Raw genomic sequence first — 19,188 nt, 5'->3', positions numbered from 1 at the left:
TCTCCGGATTTTGGGGGCCAAAACTGCTCTCTTGTGAGCTGTTTAATGAGCGCTTCGGCGTTCGTGGTGTGCAGTGCAAAGGTCAGATTGGGCTGCACGTGCGGTTCCACCTAGGTGTGACGCTGCACTATAAAAATAAGATTGGGCTGCCCGTACGAGTCCACGTACATGTCCTTCGTTATGCAAACACAAAACCCGGCTTTGTTGGGATTATGCTAGATGCGGATGGACTCAAAGCTATCTTGCGGGAGCAAGTTTTCACACCAGACGTGGAGCTGTGTAGCGCGTGAAAAAGTTGGAAATTTGCATGAACATCCATTCTGGCAGATATTAGTGTTGTCATAGTGGATGATGTCATCAACGAAAATCACAACAACAAGGTGGACGAATGTTTTTTTGGGATCTCGGGCGTTTTGGGAATATGTTCTAGCATGTTATAATTCACCGTCCCTCTTCAACGGAAGGCGAATTCAGCATTATTGTTGCTACCTGGCAAGTACGTTTATGCTTCTGCTTACGCAAAATTAATCAGTTAGCTATTTATCGGGTCGGATACTGGTAAGGCATGATGTAGAGGTGTCGAAAAGGCAGCATTAAGCTCCCTATTAAAGCGCTCTAATGGGTTGTTCGTGCTAGCAATAAGTCGTTCCGTTATTCCATGCACATTCCAAAGTGCAGGGTCATAAATCGATAGTCATGTGCGCTTAAAGTAACGCCAAAACGGTTCCATCTCGAGCGGCTGTAGGCAACTCCATCCTCTTGGCAGCGCTCCTTAATCTGACGCTTCACCCACCGGATACCAACACAGTCAATTGTTTTATAGCAAGGACAGTAAGCCTGTTCAAAACGCCCATTGTCATTGCTATACTAGCGGATCGGTTTGATATACCGTTTTTTTCGCATTCTCCTGCGGACAGCTTGCTTAAAGTGAAATAAGCAGCCGATGACATCGGTGTTGGGGAATTGATCTCCGACAGAGTCGATGATGTTTAAGTGTGATATAGGTCACAAGTCTCTGTTTATGTCAGTGCATGTTAGTTTTACATTCATACATAAACGAAGCTAAGTGACAGCAGTATTCATACTCTATTATTCACCTCATCGATGAAAATGCGACCCGCATTTCCTTGTCGCTCCCCAAACTCCATCATCCGCTTCACGCAGCTTAAGCTTGCGCACCAGGTTGTGCACGTCTTGGGGTGTGGGATTGGAGTCAGCGTTATCGGCGGTAACCTTAAAAATGCTGGATTTCTTCACTCCGCACAGCCACATCTGGACGGAATATGGGTTACGCCAGCATCCTTTCAATCGTATGGTCATCGATGGAACAACGATGCATACCGTGAATCAACTTCGCTAAGCTGGAAGATTTCACTTCGTTATATTGACGGCGAAGGTTTTGGTACCCGAATCCACCACCTTAACGCACGCATTAATCTAGGTAATCAAGCCAAACATTGTCATTAGTCTGGTCAAGAAATACAAAAGGTAACTGGTCCCAACTGGGCCCCACTGGCCGACGCTTACCTTTGGAGGACATCCGCTGGTTCGCGACTCTTGTCGAGGCCGGCCTGTGACTTGTATTTTCCATGGTGGATACACACAAATGTCTTGGCGTATTGGATCCAGGCAGCAGATGTCTTAGGGGCGGATGAGAGTGTAGAGTCGATCTTGGAGTTGCGTTCACCGACTGACATATTATTGCGTCATCGGAAGACCTAAGACATTATAATACACGTTTGCATTGGTACATTAGAATGATGTAAGCTGCCACACAAGTGCTTAGAACTGTACGTAGAACGTCTGAGCTGTTTACGTGACCAGGTAACCTTCCAATGCCTCCCATGACGGGAACACCCTCTCGTTTGGCGGTGGAGCAACAACAACCGACTGCCCATGACCTTCACTCAGGCTTGTCGTAGTCCCCGTAGATTCTCCAACATCTTGAGCTGGCACTGGTGAAAGCATCCATTTCTCCTCCTGGGAGCTGTCAGACGCATCGATATCGCTGACCCCTGCCGCGTCCGGAGTTCCATGGCCTCGAGGTTCTCGGGTAGCAGGCCACGCGACACCGAAAAGCGGGGGGGGGGCTGACAAATAGTATACACTTCGTACACGCTTGACATGGGCCGGTAATCAGCACATCCGAAATGTGTGTGGATAGGTAAGGGAAAGGTTTTCTCATTCGGGGAAAATAGTCTCTTTTTTTACAAAAGCGATTTACAAATCAAATATTATGCTAAGGACAGAATACACCTAAAACCCTGTCCTAAACTGATGTTTTACGCTACTTGTAGCCCGATGGAATCAGCGCCAAAAATGCTATAAAAAACGATTTCGTTTTTTTCTAGATAATACGTTGGGTGTATTTGGAGAAAGTTTTCAAATGAAGCTCAAGCCCATAACATATATACATATATTTATATCTGCGCTAAAACGTATTACGCTGTCTCATACATTATATTCTAGTCCTTCAATTGCTTAATTTTTACACTGGAATATCAATGCGATGTACATTTATTGCTGTCCACGTTTTTCGGCTAAGCTCAGCCTATAAGCGACATTGGTTCAGGAAAAGGATTGGAGTTCTAAATGCTCGAAACAGGACAGCCATCCAGCAACCGTCCTTATTCCACAGAATCATACTGTGTCGGATGAAGCCTTTTGAGATACTAACGCTACGTCAAATCTTCGTCTTTGAGATGCGATTGCCATTATTGTACTACAGTAATACCGGTATGCTCGCTCGCGTCGACACGGTCCATTGAAACTGTATGATCAGTGTCTGCAGTTGTTGATCGAAAAGAAGTCACTTAGGACGGCGGCTACGTCGTCCCCGTTGGACCAAAAAGACTTCAGTATACAGGCATTATGTGGGGAAATGAAAAAAAGGAATGAATGCAAGTCCGACGATGAAATCCGTCGGACGAATAGGACTCACATCCGGCACTTGTTTTCATGGATAAGGTAGGCAGTGTATGTGTTTTTCAAGCAAAGGCTGTGTGGCCGGCGGTCATTACATATCAGTAATTGACGTACATGCAACTGACGCCATCGATACCTTACATGTCAATGGCTTCAAAAATCAAAGTACAGTACTATAGGTACATGTATCATCGTCTCGCACGAAAACCGAAATCTGAAGATATTGCTGGTTGTTTTGCACTTCACTGCATGAAAAGGTTTACAGCCTCGCAAGTGTGGTGAATACGAACAGTGTAGATAATAGAATTCAAATTTTAAATGAAATAGCAAAGGGATACATTAGAATTTGACCTTTTGGCACGAGCTGTACTCCAAAGTAAATTGCGCCTGGCTGCCGAAGTTTTTGTCTTGAGCGTGCGTGGGTGATTTTGCAGGTATAAAGCAGGTCAGCAATCGCGCTTTTCGAGTCTCGACGCAAGATTCACTTTCTTTCTCGACTCAACTCTAGCAAGTCACACCTTACCGAGCAACCGAAACCAGCTACTTAGTATGAAATTTGTTGGAGTTATGACGTCAATGCTGCTGGCCATGGTCTCTGCTTCCAATTGTCCGAGTGACACTGCTCCGTCGCCCACGCCGCAGCTGACGCCCGAGGCCACCTCGACTACGACGGAAGCCCCGTCGCCCACTCCGCAGTTGACGCCCGAAGCCACCCCAACTACGACTGAAGTCCCGTCGTCCTCTTCCTCCTCCGGAGAAGGAAGCTCGAGTTTCGCTCGCTTCTTCGATCAGGATCGTTTCCACGAGGTGTTCCCGAACGCAGTGGAGCTCTACAGCTTCAATGGCCTCGTGGATGCCTCCATCAAGTACACGGAGTTTGTCAACAGCGGCAACGACGATAGCGACAAGCGCGAGCTGGCAGCCTTCCTGGCCCAAACAGCACATGAGAGCGACAGCTTCAAGGCTACAGAGGAGTATGGTTATGAAGGTTTTTCGGTCTGGGAGTACTGCAGAAATACGACGTACCCCTGTGCCCCCGGTCGTCGTTACCACGGCCGTGGCCCCATTCAGATAAGATGGAACTACAATTACTACAATGCCGGTGAAGCGCTCGGAGTTGATCTCCCAAACAGCCCTGACATTGTAGCGAGTGATACAACTGTGACGTGGATGACTGCGCTCTGGTACTGGATGACTCCGCAGAATGGCCGTGTGATTCACGACGTAGTCACCGATGAGAGCGGATTTGCTCAATCCACCGATATCATCAATGGCGGTCTCGAGTGCGGACCGGAGGCTCCCAACAAGGCAAACGAGGAGCAGCGTATCACGTACTTCACTAAGATGTGCGAAGCTCTGGGCGTGGAGCCTCTGGGCGCCACTTCCTGCAACGCTTAAACTGTGCATGCATACAGAATTACCGTAACACCGCTCCCATTAAAAAAACTAGGCATACCTGTCATCGTTTGGCCGCCAAATCGGCTCGGATTTATCTTACCAGTCCCAATGAAATCGATTTCTCGTTGAGAAATCCGAAGGTAGGCTAATCGAATGTTTTAGGGCTGAAAGACCTTTAATTTACTACCTCCGCTCGGAAAATAAATCACCTTTCCAATACGATTACAGATTGCTTAAACTTCATACCCTTGTAAACGTGTTTAGGCAGTGTGCCGTGAAACTAAACTGATTCCCGCGGTACCCCGTCTAAGGCGATATATTCCCTGCAAATCTGTTGGCTGTTTGAATCTCCCGCCCATTTGCCATCGCCCACTTCGCAAGATCAGCAGGTACATAAGGAGCGACGTTGCTGACGTTCGTGCGGTGAGGACCCCTACAGCTAAGGTTGGAATGCGTGAGGACAGGTGAGTCATCAAGGGCATCGCTTTCGCTATTAATGATTCTAATGGTGTGTCCGTCGTGACAGACGTTGATGTGCGCTGGGCTGCCTGCTGAAGGCAACGTTAGCTGCTAGACATCGTGCAACGGCCTCGATTATTGCATGCGATAGTAAAGATATTGACACCTAACATGTCCAGTTTGCTGGTGCCGGTCAAGGCCTGTGTATCGAGTGGATGAATGCGACGAAGTCTTCACGCTTGTCGCTCAACGACATCCGCTGTCGTGAATCAAGTCTAGCACGCTCGAGACAAAGGTCTCTGTAGTGGCTCACGGATTCAGTAGTCTTAACGAACTTGCTGCTGAAATGGCGAACAAGAGCGCCTGCAGCTACACTGATGTGGTGGAACAAGCACACCCGCAGTTGAGCAATTTGAGCATTAAAGCCCGTATTATCGTTTTAAAGGTCAAAGCTCCTTGAATACAGTCTTGGTTGGCACAGCTTAGCTGTCCCACTGGGTGGCACTTGTATTACAGAATGATCAGGCAGCAGCCCTCTGCAAACTTTATAATCATGAAAAAGAACGAGGCGGAGCGCTGCGAAATATTTTTGGAAAGGTGATTTATTTTCCGAGTGGAGGTAGTATTTAATTAGATCAGTGAGAGTGTACATATTATGTACACTCTGGAGCAAAATTTGATTTGGATTCGTCACGATGCGGGTGCTGATGTAGCTTTCCATGTAGTGTTTGACGATGACTCCACAATTATGCCCGTCTTCTTGGCGGATATTGTCGGCTTTCTTGATTGTGTAGTCTGCATACTTTTCCCTTAGAAGCGGTGCAAGATACGACTTGCATGTCTTGGATAAAAATGAGTAGGTTGGTCGATGCTGCATGGGATCGAGTTGAATGATGTATTTCTTGTTGAAATCAACAATTTAAAAGACACCAGTGCTTGTTTTCAATGGCAATTGGAATAAGTATCATACCCGATTGCCGATCAAATACATCACAGAGCCTCTCGTTCAGATGAATCTCCTGAGGCTTAATGTGTTCAAACATGGCGCCATCCAGGTACACCACATATCATTAAGCCACTCCTTGCTGCCAGACGTTAGAAGCTCGTATACGAAACACACCTGCAGCAGCGACAAATCATGTCGTTATAAGCACATGCTGTTACATATCTTCACATATTCATATACCGAAAACAAGTACATACCTCTTCGTCGCGGATCTTTATCGAAGCATACACAGATGCCTCTCGCAGGGCCGAGGTTATTTCATCGACACGGTCTACAGCCACTGATCTCCTTTGTGCCTGAGCCACAATCCATTTCAAGCAAGCATCCACGTTCTTTAAAAATTTGCGCTTCTCATGAAAACGTGCCATAGTATCAATAATCGAATCCGAATACACCGTCGCGTTCTCATCAAGGCTCGGGTAAAATTTGACAACTAGGCCACTCTCAGAAGACAGATCGATGTGCTTGTCTAGCGAGGTCTTCGTCTCCATCTTAGTAGTTTTTGCCAATTCCTTTGCCTCCCGTTCCAGCGCCTTTTTGTACGACGTCACAGCTTTGGTCGCTAACTTCACCAGTCCTGCGCTAAGTACGTTATATTTTCCACGGACTGGTAGTCTGCTATAATCTTCTTTCTGGATCTTGTACGCTGTGGGTACTACCATAGTTTGCACTCTTACAATTGGGATACTCATCGCTAAGTCGTACCAACCATTGTACGTGAAGAGTTCGTATGGAGCATCACAAACGAGTTCAAATGACATTGGTCCAGGTTTGTACTGCTCAGGGGTCATGCAGTTGTCGGATTCTTCAGAGCTCTCGTACTCCAGCGAAATGGTTTTTGGCGTAGACGGCTTTGCTTGCTTAGGATACCACGCTCGGGTGGCCTTTGTCGTCTTTGGTCGGCCGTTCACCTTAACTTTCCTGTTCAACTTAAATGGTGCCGAAATCAAAGTGGCAGTGGGTTCTTCAGGGACTTCCGGTGCAGTAATTGTATCCGTGGGTGCGGCCACGGGTTCATCTACACGTACGGCCACAGGCTTTTGCCTGGATTCGTCAGGTTTGGTTGGCTGCGTTTCTGGAACCCTTTCATCTTCATCACTCCCGCACTTTTGAATGTCAGTATCACTGCAATTACTGTCGTCCACGGTGCTTCGCTAATGAGCGGTACACCCGATGCCTCGATGATGCCTAGAAATGCTTCAAGAGCTGCGTACAACTGCCTAAACCGTGGCGTGCCATTAGCAACGGCAACTTCGGTTACCTTGTCTTGCAGTACCTTGAACTTCCTCCATTTCTGGCGTTCATCCAGCACATACGGTTTATATTTCATCCTTTTCACTTGAACGTTTTGCACAGGCTCGACATCAGTAGCATCGAGCATATCATGGTAAGTTCGCCAGCGCTGATGAATAGTATCAATGGGAATCACAGGAGTCTTATTCAACTTTATTATCACCAACAATATTAGTTAGCCCACAGAGCCAAGCAACAATCCATACGCTGTCGTACCATTCGGCGGAAATAAATCACGTGCTGACAAGGTAGCAGCATGGTCCTTGAAAAAGAGCAAGTACAATCCCAGTTCTCCGTGTCCACTGTGTACTCGATATTTCCCCTTCCATTGCTGCTCATGAGAAATACATTGCTTCGTGTCTGTTTGTACGCCATTATCGACGATATCTGAAGTCACATACCAGTAAGTAATTACATAAGATCACATACTACCACAAACTCTCACATGCGTCACTTACTTTGGTTGCGTACGCGTATCCAGGAAAAAAATAGCTCTGCTGCGTGGTCAGTGGTCTTGTTCAGTAACCGGTTCATCGCCTCATCGTACTCAGCGTGCCTAGTCACACCGATCCGCTTTATTCAATTTTTACATGTTAACTTGCATACCAGTGTTGTCAAACTTAGAGTCCAATGCAACAAACTTTCGAACCATCTCGATAATTTCCAGGTCCTCGACACGTCGGTTCTCAGCATACGCCCTCCAAGCGTCTCCGTTTAATGGATGAGTGGGCGTCGTGTGCTGCTCTGTGACGTAAACAGCAAATCCAAACTGGTTCTCCGCAACCTTGATGCGCTTCAGCGTTGCAATAATCTGTGCTTTACAATCACAGCCACGAAAGTTTTGCATTGGTCGGATTCCTTCGCCTGAAAACATATTCATTTTGCAAATATTAGTCATGAGTAAACCGAACAAAAATATATAATCTCACCTCGACTTCTAGTCGACCAACCGTGCGTGCACACAAATATTATCTGGTACAAATTGGGCTCCACTGGATACCGCCACGTCCTTTTCCCAACCTTGTTGCGACTTGGGGCACTAATCGAGCTTCTTTTTCTGGTCCAGTCATATCAGTAAGTCAATTTCCTTTTCATAATTTCTTCTTAGTAGCAAGTATACCTGAAAGGTTGGTGTGTAGCTTCACAGTAGTCGTCAAATGCGCTCAAAAGAGCCTGCCAGGTTTGGAAAACTGTCTCCTTCATTAATCGGCATCGTTATTCCCCGCGAGGAGACCCCCCAACAGATTCCGACGAACCCAGAGCTGCAGTTTCCTCCTTGCTAACGGGAACACGTTTTGTTTTGGTCCGAATATTCGCAGGGGGTGGCCCTACCGAGCTAGACTCATCGTTGCTGCTGCTCTTTGGTTCAAAATTAGACACGCTAGAGCTAGAGCTTTCCTACAAACAAACCCTCGATTAGTAGACAGCATATACTTTGCCCACGCACACCTTACGCTTCGCGCTCGCTTGCTGTGGCTCGGCGCCATTTGTCCGCCCCCCTTTCTTCCGGCGTCTGCCTCTTCCTCGCAAATGGCCGACTGAACGGATGGCGTGCGGTACGCAAATCATTGATAAAAATTTCGCAGGTAACGGGAGCGAAGTTATCTATTTACGTTGGATAGCCTCGAACCACTTACCAGGCACATACTCGTATCATTTTTGTAATGAGCATGTAACAGTAACCACTCCGGTATTTATTCGCTAGCATACTCGTCTTTGAGATGCGATGGCCATTACATGTACACCGTTGAAAGTCTGATACAAATACCGCTATTAGAGAACTGTAGTTTCTGGAGTTGGAGTAAGGAATATCTAAGCAAAACTCCAGATTAGCCAAGAATAGATTTCCAAGTGGATATTTGAAGAAGCATTTCAGTGTCTTAAACTCCAGTGGAGGTCTATTTTTTTTCGTGTACGCTTGTACATGCAGCATTTTTTTGTTACTTAAGGAAAAGATCTGTCGATTGGGTTTTATCCCTAACTACGCCTAACGAGAGACCTCGCCTAATACGACGATCTCTGATGAATCTCCTTCTACCATGACATGTTCCTTATTCTTACTCGCGATCTCGCTCTGCCGGCTCCATACTTCGGGCTTCGCGGGGGTCAAACTCGAGATGCATAGTTACTTTAGCGAAAAAGTGGACGTTTACTCGTGTATCGAATAAAGGTTTACTACGTAGTACTTCATATCGATGTGTATCCATTAGCGAGCAATGAATGAGTAGTCTAGGCGTTGCACGAGGTGTTGCCCAGAGGTTCCACGTCCAGCGCCTTGCACATCTTGGAGAAGTACGTGATGCGTTGTTTCTCGTTTGCCGTATTAGGAGCGTCCGGGCCGCATTCAAGCGCACCGTTGATGATATCAGTTGATTCTGCGAATCCGTTAACACCAGCGACGACATCGTGAATGATGCGACCGCCCTGGGGAGTCATCCAGTACCAAAGTGCAGTCATCCACGTCACTGCGGTGTCGTTCGCTACGATGTCCGGGTTGTTTAGTAGATCAATGCCTAGCGCTTTGCCGGCATTGTAATAGTTGTAGTTCCATGAGAGCTGAATGGGGCCACGACCATGGTAGCGACGACCGGGGGCACACGGGTACGTAGTGTTGTCGCAGTACTGCCACACGGTGTAGGTGTTACGGGCGTACTCTTCCGCGGCTTTGAAGTTGTCGCTCTCATGAGCCGTTTGAGCTAGGAAGGCCGCCAGCTCGCGTTTGTCATTCGTGTTGTTGCCAGTGTTAGCGAACTCGGTGTATTTGCTGGCTGCGTTTACCAAACCATCGAAGTTGTAGAGCTCCACAGCGTCCGGGAACATCTCATGGAAACGCTCTTGGTCGAAGAAGCGAGCGAAACTCGAGTTTCCAGCTCCAGGAGCCGAAGATGACGAAGGGATCGTCGCAGCCGGCGTCGCGACCGGAGTCACCTCTGGCGTCGACTGCTGCGTGGGTGACTGAACAACTACTACACCCGAACCAGCAGTAGCCACCCCCAGAAGGCCCATGGATGCGATAATTCCGGCGAACTTCATGGCTGAGTCGGATTCACTTTTGAGGTGGTTGGTTGTGCTTGCGGAGGCGAAATCGAAAATGAGGATCGCTACACAGTACTTGGCCACGGAAAAGCCTGAGACTTCACTTGAGCAGTCGGTATAGAGTTCCTATTAATATGCCTTCAAAATATTGAGGCCACAAGCTCACCATCCGGGCGAACACTCGTGAAGGCACATGGTAGAAAAATAGTTTGGCTGCAAATCGCTTTCGCCTGTATTCACCGTGAGTTTCTTCTGTGATCCACCAGAAAATCTGTAGCCCTGTCAGCTGGGCGAGCCCTGTGACGTTACTCTCAGAATGTCCCAAGCCAAGCAACCTTGGTGTGGGAGAATATTATCCTGTGTATTATAGTAGAACAACGGTAGTACAGTACACAAAGAAGTGAACAGTACACGAAGAAGTGAGAACTGTCCTACATTGTTCGTTACTGAACCCTACTCTACCTTATTCATACTCTCCTGAGGGTCTGCGAATAGAAGTCACCTGATTCCGTGTCCAGTCGTACAGACCCAACAAATCCGCGTCAATACGTGTACGATGTGAATCGTGCTCTTCGCGGAGGCTGCTGAGCTCCCTCTGCAAGCGTTTGACATGTTCCAAGAGTTTTTGCTGCTCTGGGTCAACTAAACGCGAACTGGATTGGCTTTTAAACGCTGCTATGGACTCTTTCCGCTTCTGTACGTTGTAGAATGCCTCTAAGGTAAGCACAGACGCCTTCAACGTCTCAATCTCGTCGTCCCATGCAGCTTGCGCTTTTTGTAGGCGTCTCGAAAGCTCACTCGGGATTTTGATGATCATCTGGACGTATCGATAGATACATAACGTAAGCTGGATAAGAGTGTGTTACTCTTCATGTTGGCTCCACCCACGAACCTGGTCGTAGCAAGCCCGCATGTCTTGCAGACGGATTTCCACCTCTTTTTTCAATGCGTGGTGGCTCTTTGCTGCCTCACGCAAGCGGTTCGTTAATGCGTCGAACTGCTGTCGGTCCGCTGATCGATATGCTATCGAGTCTGCTTTCCTGAAAGAAGAACGAGTGGAGGGTGTGAGCTTAGAGTTCGCTATGCATGGAGCTGGGCATGCGTCGAATGTCGACTCACACTGCCTCAAGATCCGCCGCTAGTTCCTGGATCCTAAAAGAGACGGCCAGGTCGTCAATCGATGTCACATCCATTCGACTTGCTCGCCCTGTAGCTATGGAAGCCGAGCGTTGGTCCGTGAACGAGGCAGGAATCTGTGCCTTCACGGACACTGGAAGCGCCAACTTCACTTTGAGAAGCTCCTTGTCCAGCGCGAACAGTTTCTCATCCAACTCATCAAGTTTTCCCGCATGGCTCTGCACATTCGCGTGCTGCTCCTCGCTGCCTCGAGCAATTTCGCTTCGGACGCTGGTTACTGCGTCTTCAATTGCATTCATCCTCTGGGCCAAAAACGTTTTCGATGCGCCTAGCTATTATACTCGTGCAGTACAGCAAACTATTAGTCATCATGTAACAATCTTGATGGACCCCCTACAACATCTTATGCAACATCGTTGCCACCTCTTGATGCAGTAGTCGAATCTCCGTCGCCTGTTCGTCTTGTACTTCCTGCAGTCTGCTAATCAGCTCTCGCAGCTCCTGATCATCGAGTTGGGGGGGGGGGGGGTAGACGAAGTAAGATAATAATCGACTGCAAAAACAATATCCCAATTATTATAGTGCTCACAAATCGATCTGCCGTGGACTGATCATCCAGCTCTTTGACGGCGTTTTCGATGCGGCAGTCCACAACGCAGCACTGTTGTTGTCGCTTTTCCACCTCGTTGATCTGCTCCTGCAGAGTCTCCAGCAGCTCCTGCGACGCCTCGTCCAGCTGCAGTTGGTGCCGCTTCTCCAATTGAAGTGCCTAGTGATACGGCATTCAATATTCGTTGCGGCAACGTTGTCGTACTCGAGACCATCGGACGCACCTCCACGGCCTGTGCGAGCTTGTGCACCTGCGGCGTCAAGTCCTGCGCCACTGTGCGCAGATTCTGCTGCGTCGTCTGCAGCGCTTCCTCCACTTTCTCGCGTCTATTGCGCTCCGCCACAAGGTTGTTGCTGCCGCCCAGGATGTGCGGCTTGGTCCTCAGGGCTCCACCTGAAGTCTTGGTGCTCGCTACCATGATCCTCCGTTCAACTGCTTCAACTTGTGTCGTTTCGCTTCTACCATCAGATTGATGTCTACCACAGTAGATTACGTACACCACACCGCGCATCAAGATCTGCTTCCTTCACTGTCGAACGTTCCTCCCAAAGTGTCGAGTTGCCGCTCGCAGGACCATCACTCTCTCATCCGCCGCCTCCCCACAGCTACCACCGCTTGTCCCGCTGGGAGCGACGTTTATGGCCTCACCGTCTGCGTCTCCTCCGTCACCTTCTCTTGCTCACAAGAAGCCCAAGCTCACTCATCCTGGTCCTGCACCTGCTTGCTCGCTGACCACAACCTTCTCTTCCGGCACCATGAAGACCAACACTCTGCACTCAATTCGCGGCAACCAGCGTCATTGGGACCTGGCGCGCATGTTAAACCATCGTACAGCCTTCCCCGCCGAAACATCGACCGTGGCCCTCGGCGAGTTCGACCCAGACGCCGCGCACGACACGCTCGCGTTCCTGCAGGACGAATGCCGCGTCCTAATTATCGGCGCAGGTGGCCTAGGATGCGAATTACTAAAGAACGTAGTGCTCTCAGGCTTTACAAAAGTGGACATTATCGACATGGACACGATCGACGTGTCCAACTTGAACCGTCAGTTCCTATTCCGCGCCGCAGACGTGGGCAAGCCCAAGGCTGAATGTGCAGCAGCGTTTGTTCGCACTCGCATGACCTCAGAGGACACGAAGGTGGACATCACGCCGCACTTTAAGAAGGTGCAGGACATGGACGCGGACTTCTATCGCCAGTTCCACGTGATCCTCTCGGGTCTCGACAATATCGAGGCACGTCGCTATCTGAACTCACTCGTCGTGTCGCTGGCTGAAGTGGACGAGGACGGAGAAGTGGATCCATCTACAATCATTCCTCTTATTGACGGCGGCACTGAAGGTCTGCGTGGTCAGGCGCGTGTCATTATCCCCAGGATCACGAGCTGCTTCGAGTGCTCCCTCGAGACGTTCCCACCGCAGAAGAGTTTCCCTATGTGTACTATTGCAGAGACGCCCAGACAACCAGCACACTGTATCGCCTACGCGTTCATTGTCCTCTGGCCACGAGAGTATCCCGAGAGGAAATTGGATAAAGACTCACCCGAACACATGCAGTGGGTCTATCAAGCTGCTAGAGATCGGGCTGAACAGTTTGGAATCGCTGGTGTAACGTACAGTTTAACGCTGGGGGTGGTGAAGAATATCATCCCAGCAGTAGCGTCGACTAATGCAGTGGTGTCAGCCATGTGTGTGAGCGAGGCGTTCAAGGCCATGAGCTACTGCAGTCGCTTGATGAACAATTACCACATGCATATGGGCGCAACAGGCTGCTATTCGCACACGTTCCAGTACGACCGAAAACCTGATTGCGTCGTGTGCTCGTCGCAACAAAAGTCGCTGCAAGTGGATCCAGACACCATGACACTGCAGAAATTGATTGACGAGCTTTGCGGCGACGACTTTCGACTACTGAAACCCTCAATCAGCTCGGCCAATGCGAATTTGTTTATGCAGGGTCCACCAGCTCTGCGTGCTGCTACCAGTCCCAATCTAGTCAAACCGCTGCGTGAATTGGTGAAGGACGGCGAGAACCTCACGATCACAGACGCTGTTTTTGTAGGCGACTTGGCGCTGTCATTGCAGATTAACTTCAAGCCAAAGATTAAAAATGGGGTAGAGAAACCGATGCCAATGGAGGAAGATTGAGCTATGCGGCTAACGAGGCCTTAATAAATTAAAGTAAGGCATTTTCAAGTTCGTCCGTAGTGTCTTCTCTCACTGACTAAACAGACACTGATTGCTCGTTCGGCTTTTTCTGATGCACCAGCAACTTCTCCAGCAGCCGCATCATGTACGTGATGTCTTCCTCGTCCGAGCGCACAAACATTCTGACAAACCTGGGCGGGACGTGAGGTCCGCCGAACCCGGTCGGAACTAACCGCGTGTAGATCTCAAAGACCGTCGCCGGGTTCTCTTCGGTGTGGGCTTCCGACGGTCGCACCACGACCCACACAGTTTCATCCATGGCCAAGCCGTCGAACTCGCCTTGGCCTTCACTGCGAGCTCTCCACACAAACACGACGCGATCTAATTCGACGTATCGTCGGATCGCACAATACACGGCAAACGACACGCTCTCACCCGATTCCCACGAGTAGTTTAAGCGATAAGTTGAGACTGTAGTGTTCTCGGGGTCTTCAATCCCTTCGCTGTGAGGGTTTTCACGTGGATCGGAGAGCATCGCGAACGTCACCGCGTGCTTCGATTGCTCAAAGCCGAAGGAAATGACGGTCGCGTCCGCGCTCTCCAGGAATGTCATTCCCTGGTTCCATTTCCACGTCCGCTTATACATAAGCGAGGACGAGAATTTGACGTCCGAGTTTTAGATCACTTCGTCCGTCTGCGCGTGGATGGTGTCCAGTTCGTGTACGAACGTCTTGAAGAGCGCCGTTCCCTTCTTCTCCTTGCCTTCCAGCAACATGAGACCCTCGAGCTGGCTGCTCGCGAGACGATGCTGCAGCAGCGAGTGCATCTGGTGGATAAGTTGATCTCGACTGATCACCGCAGCCTTGAGACGTCGCTGCTGCTCCTCGGACTCCATCCGGCGCTCCTTTTGGCGGATACACGTGGCCCTCCATACGCTTGTGGCCAGGGCGTCGGCCTTCTCGACCTCTTTTCTGGCCTTCTCTTGGGCATCCTTCATCCCCTGGAGATCCTCGGTCAGATCTCGTGCCTGACGCTTTAACGTCTCGCGTTTGTCCTTGACACGCTTGAGATACTTGACCCGCCGCTTGGCCGCCTGCGCGTTGGTGATCTTGCGTCGGCGCTCGGCTGTCGTCAGTCGCGCCAGGTTCCGATCGCTGTCCGACGCCGTCTCGGCCGAGCCGGTAGCTGTGTCCACGGATTCCGTAACGGAGCTCTGAGCCAGGGACAGCTCTGTCTGCGATACCAGCACCTGGCTCGCGAGCAGCAACTCGTCTACGGCAGGAAGCGGTGGTTGTGGAGCAGCGTTCGCGATTACTGGCGGCTCGTACTCGCTCAGGAACTGTGTTACCGCCGCCAGCGTAGCGTCCATTTGCTGCCGCTCCTCCATCTTCGACTTGTTCTTCGCTGGGTTTATGTTCGTTCGTGTACTACGCCACAGGAAATGATCATGAGTCGCGCATTCCGCGTAACGGGATACTACAGTACAACGGCGAAATGATATCTCGCACAGCAAAGGCAGCACTGCGTCTATTGAATGTTGTTACATGTATCACCTACAGTTCCATCACGTCCAAGTTGGACGGAGAGCCTGACTGGGGTTCGCTTATTAGCAGTAGCTGCATTGCGAGATCCTCCTCGTCCGACATCTTCACAAGCCTCATGAAAAGATTGCTACGCGAGCCGTTGATATCCTGTTTTCCATCCAGGTTCGTGAGCTTGAGCTGTGTAAAGCTCTGCAACATCGTTGCAGGTCCGTTGGGCGACTCGGACGGTCGGACCACCAGCCACGCGTGCTCGTCCGAATACAAGCCGTCGAACTGCACTCGCCACACGAATACTACACGTCCTTTTCCACGTATCTTCTCACGGCATTGTAGATAACCAGCGATGTGGAGCTGCCAGGCTCCAACGGGTAGCTGACGCAATACGTTATCGCCGCCGTGTTCTCTGGATCATCTATTAATAGTTCGCCTTTGAAGTGACACCCCTTGGGATCTGACAGGTACACGGATGACAACAAGCGCCAGGTTTTGTCAAAGGCGAATTGGATATGTGTCGCGTCTGCGCTTTCCAGTAGCGTCTTGTCTTGATTCCACGTCCGGTTCATTTTGAAGACAACACGTTACAGTGCACACCCTCAACCAACTTATCTGTTTTGGCGTAAAGCGAGTCTAACTCGCGCACGAACGTTTTGAATAGCATGACACCATGTGTTTCCTGGTTTGGCATAGCGTTCGCACTCGACGTGAGGCTCTTCAATGGGGCCGACGCCATCAGCAAGGCGTTAAAATGGCGGATCAACTCGGCTCGACGGAGCACGGCCGTCTTGAGCTGCAATTGTTCCTGCTCTGCCTCTAGTCGCTTTCCCTTCTGCCGTGCCGCAGTGGCTCTCCAAGCGCTCAGCCTCTTTTGCCTTCGCTTGCGCAGTCTGTAGCTGGCACAGCTTCTCTCGCTCTTGGCGTCTCAGCGTCTACTTTTCAGTTTGCGATAACGATCGCGTCGCTCGTTGGCCTTCAGCTTCGCTCTCTCGATGCTGTCTAGTTCTTCTTTCTCGTGTGCATCAAAAAGGCAGCAAGTGCCTTCCACCGAAAAGTTTTTTTTTAACTATTGACGGCAGGGGAGGAAGCCTGCCATGGCCGCCTCAAAACTCGCGTCCATTGCTTCGCTGTCTACCATCTCGCGTGCAAATGTATCTCTGGGCTCTGAACGGGGTCTCGTGCGACTCTCCCAATGGATGCCAATATTCCGGTCCACAACGAGCGTATTCCGAGATGGTTACCACTTTGATAACGTACGTGAGAGTGATGATGGTATGTGAAATATCGGCACTTGCGAGTTAACTGCATGATCTCGAACCCACTTCATACTGAAGACTAGGCACAACTTACCGTTAGCACTTTTCCAGCGAATCCTCTTGGATTCACCAAATTTACTATTATAATACCTATATAAGTATTGTTCTCTAAACGCAGTACAGTCGTGCACCTCCAATTCGACAGGGCGGACCATATCAACAGTGCCAGGGCATAAGTGCACAACGTAAAGCAAAAAACAAACGCAAATCCAGTGCACTGATATTTTATTTGTTAATTCAGTACAAAATGTACGCCAATCTTCAGCATAATCTTGGCGTCAGACGCGCGAATCGCGGGCGCGCAACAGCGCTTCCGGTCGCGATAGGCGTCCGCCAAGGCGGCAACTTCCGCGGACCGCTTAAGAATACTCTGGACGGTAGTGCGCTTTACTGCTCGGGGGGTCTTGCTAGGGGCAAGTTGACTTGATTAGCTTGAAGAGTTAGACTCGTTGGAGTTCCTAACCTAAGGTCCTCCCACGGGACAAAACCTTATCAAAGGTGAAAAACCCGTCCTAGAAGGACCTCCTACTTAGCTAATCAAACTAGGAGAAGAAGAAAAAAATTCCTGGCAACCTGGTTGCTTCTTCTCGGTAGCTCTGCGCTACTTGGTCGTCCGGTGCTCTGAGCTCTGGGCGGCGAATCGGTGAATGGTCTGGATTCGCCGTTCGCTCCGGTTCGGAAAAGCCCGGTTACGCTCTTCGTACTTAACCGAACACTTTCCTCCTTCGGACATCACTGCTAGGGGCAAGTTGACTTGATTAGCTTGAAGAGTTAGACTCGTTGGAGTTCCCCTCTCGGAGCCTGGCTCGGCACGATGCCGGGTTCGTGGCATTCCCAAGTCGAGGCCTTGATCATACAACTTGCCGCATCCCGGATCATTCCTGGTCTTAGTCTGGTGTACACTGTGAAGCACCAACTGGACCACCGTCCCATTAGTCGGATGACTAGTTCGCTTTTCCCCGCTGCGAGCAGTGCACACGCTCCTCCGATGCGGAGAGAGTGGGCCGAATAGTCCTTCCTTGAGCGTCCCATGCTTGCAGCTGCGCCTTGATCGCCTCACTCACACGAGACTTCTTGATTGTGCGTGTTGTTGACACCGACGTCAAATATGGACCCAGGGTCCGACCAGATACGAGCCACTCGGCTCGAATTCTTAAACACTGTTGGGCCGCAATAACTGGACACAGCACCTGGTGCTCGGTTCTGTAGTGGCGGACCGTGACGCCTTGCGCCCTTTTGTCTCCCTTGTGAGAGTCATATACCACCTCTACTGAGGCCGCCCCTGGGGCTTCGTATCCAACCTTGTTTCCACTCCGATCTCGTATAACCACGTTGGCTGCCTTCACACAGCGAACCCTGTCAGATCCAGTGGAACTGTCCACAACTATTGGTCCCCAGAGCTCTGAGCTCCTGTCGAGGAAGAAGAATCATGGATCCCCACAGCATTTGACCTTCTGGGTCATGGTGGTCTATGAGTTCCCACATCTTGAGCAACATTGGTGTAGTAACTGGCTGTTTCCGATCCACTTGACTGTGGGTACGTTTGTAACCCTTAGCGATGAGCTCAAATTCCGGATCATGGTAATTGAGCCGGCCGTTCCGAACGACTTTGTGTGCGAATGCCACAGCTGCCATCTTTCCTTCGAATGTCTGGTACTTGTTTCCTTTCCTCGCTCGGTTGTGCCCTTCTGAAGCGCACAACGCTGCGAATAATCCAACCACCCTCGCTTGTCGTGCCCTGGGCAGTTCGTCAATCCACACGGGAAAACCAAACTCGTTGCAGAAGGATTCCCAGAACTCGAAGTTCCTACTGTACCGTCCAAGCGTGCCTTCTGTGATGGACGCACGCTTGGGCTGATCCCGTTTAGCCTCGACTGGTTGTACCTGTTTCATACCACGTGTATTAGTTTCTGTATGAACATCGCACCTCGGAGTCTGCTCCATCCTTCGACTCAGAGTGTGTGTCGTGAAATGAATCTTGTAACGAGCCTGGCTCAGTGCACATCGACGTAGGTCGTGCTGTCCGACAGGCGACTTGCAATTCATACTTTCGATCATCCTGGTGATCCAGCGACTGCTGTGAATCATGACGCGGCACCAGGTGCCTTCGACCTTCCGCTTCTGTCCCCCCACGTATGTTACCGTAGCTAACGCCGCAGCTATTCCCCCACCGTCCAGGACGGGGTCCTCGAATTCGACATGATACCTTTCTCTGAGGTGCATGTTTGTAATTGTCACCTCGTTTGTATCTGCTTCCACCAGCCATACCTCATCATAGCCCGGGTCCTTCTCAAACAGTTTCATTGGCAAGCCTGCAAACTCG

At 50.0% G+C, this 19,188-nt stretch overlaps 6 protein-coding genes across 6 annotated transcripts; 2 read left to right on the top strand and 4 right to left on the bottom strand.

Moving 5' to 3' along the window:
* Positions 1 to 1,005: 1,005 nt before the first annotated feature.
* Positions 1,006 to 1,697, bottom strand: PITG_17946 (uncharacterized protein; the record flags this gene model as incomplete). The annotated part of the gene is made up of 2 exons (XM_002896222.1): positions 1,006 to 1,015; positions 1,528 to 1,697. The coding sequence occupies 2 exons, from the start codon at positions 1,695 to 1,697 to the stop codon at positions 1,006 to 1,008; spliced, it is 180 nt and encodes a 59-aa protein (XP_002896268.1).
* Positions 1,698 to 3,501: 1,804 nt separating this feature from the next.
* On the top strand, positions 3,502 to 4,323 carry PITG_17945 (chitinase, putative; the record flags this gene model as incomplete). The annotated part of the gene is made up of 1 exon (XM_002896221.1): positions 3,502 to 4,323. One exon carries the CDS (start codon positions 3,502 to 3,504, stop codon positions 4,321 to 4,323), a length of 822 nt encoding a protein of 273 aa, XP_002896267.1.
* Positions 4,324 to 4,756: 433 nt separating this feature from the next.
* PITG_17944 (uncharacterized protein) lies at positions 4,757 to 8,568 on the bottom strand (the record flags this gene model as incomplete). The annotated part of the gene is made up of 10 exons (XM_002896220.1): positions 4,757 to 4,762; positions 5,444 to 5,653; positions 6,184 to 6,365; positions 6,498 to 6,709; positions 6,817 to 6,878; positions 6,924 to 7,008; positions 7,672 to 7,945; positions 8,102 to 8,120; positions 8,414 to 8,479; positions 8,536 to 8,568. 10 exons carry the CDS (start codon positions 8,566 to 8,568, stop codon positions 4,757 to 4,759), a joined length of 1,149 nt encoding a protein of 382 aa, XP_002896266.1.
* Positions 8,569 to 10,979: 2,411 nt separating this feature from the next.
* PITG_17943 (uncharacterized protein) lies at positions 10,980 to 12,282 on the bottom strand (the record flags this gene model as incomplete). Its single annotated transcript, XM_002896219.1, has 5 exons — positions 10,980 to 11,157; positions 11,237 to 11,586; positions 11,678 to 11,755; positions 11,844 to 12,023; positions 12,076 to 12,282. The coding sequence occupies 5 exons, from the start codon at positions 12,280 to 12,282 to the stop codon at positions 10,980 to 10,982; spliced, it is 993 nt and encodes a 330-aa protein (XP_002896265.1).
* A 337-nt stretch (positions 12,283 to 12,619) lies between these two features.
* On the top strand, positions 12,620 to 14,396 carry PITG_17942 (ubiquitin activating enzyme, E1 family, putative; the record flags this gene model as incomplete). Its single annotated transcript, XM_002896218.1, has 3 exons — positions 12,620 to 13,978; positions 14,145 to 14,232; positions 14,263 to 14,396. 3 exons carry the CDS (start codon positions 12,620 to 12,622, stop codon positions 14,394 to 14,396), a joined length of 1,581 nt encoding a protein of 526 aa, XP_002896264.1.
* Positions 14,397 to 14,557: 161 nt separating this feature from the next.
* On the bottom strand, positions 14,558 to 16,285 carry PITG_17941 (uncharacterized protein; the record flags this gene model as incomplete). The annotated part of the gene is made up of 3 exons (XM_002896217.1): positions 14,558 to 15,438; positions 15,569 to 15,958; positions 16,200 to 16,285. The coding sequence occupies 3 exons, from the start codon at positions 16,283 to 16,285 to the stop codon at positions 14,688 to 14,690; spliced, it is 1,227 nt and encodes a 408-aa protein (XP_002896263.1).
* Positions 16,286 to 19,188: the final 2,903 nt, after the last annotated feature.

Source organism: Phytophthora infestans, genomic scaffold (assembly GCF_000142945.1).
Source record: "Phytophthora infestans T30-4 supercont1.64 genomic scaffold, whole genome shotgun sequence".
Taxonomy (NCBI): Eukaryota; Oomycota; class Peronosporomycetes; order Peronosporales; family Peronosporaceae; genus Phytophthora; species Phytophthora infestans.
The sequence above is the reverse complement of the archived record's forward strand: the minus strand, read 5'-3'. Positions and strand labels throughout refer to the sequence as shown.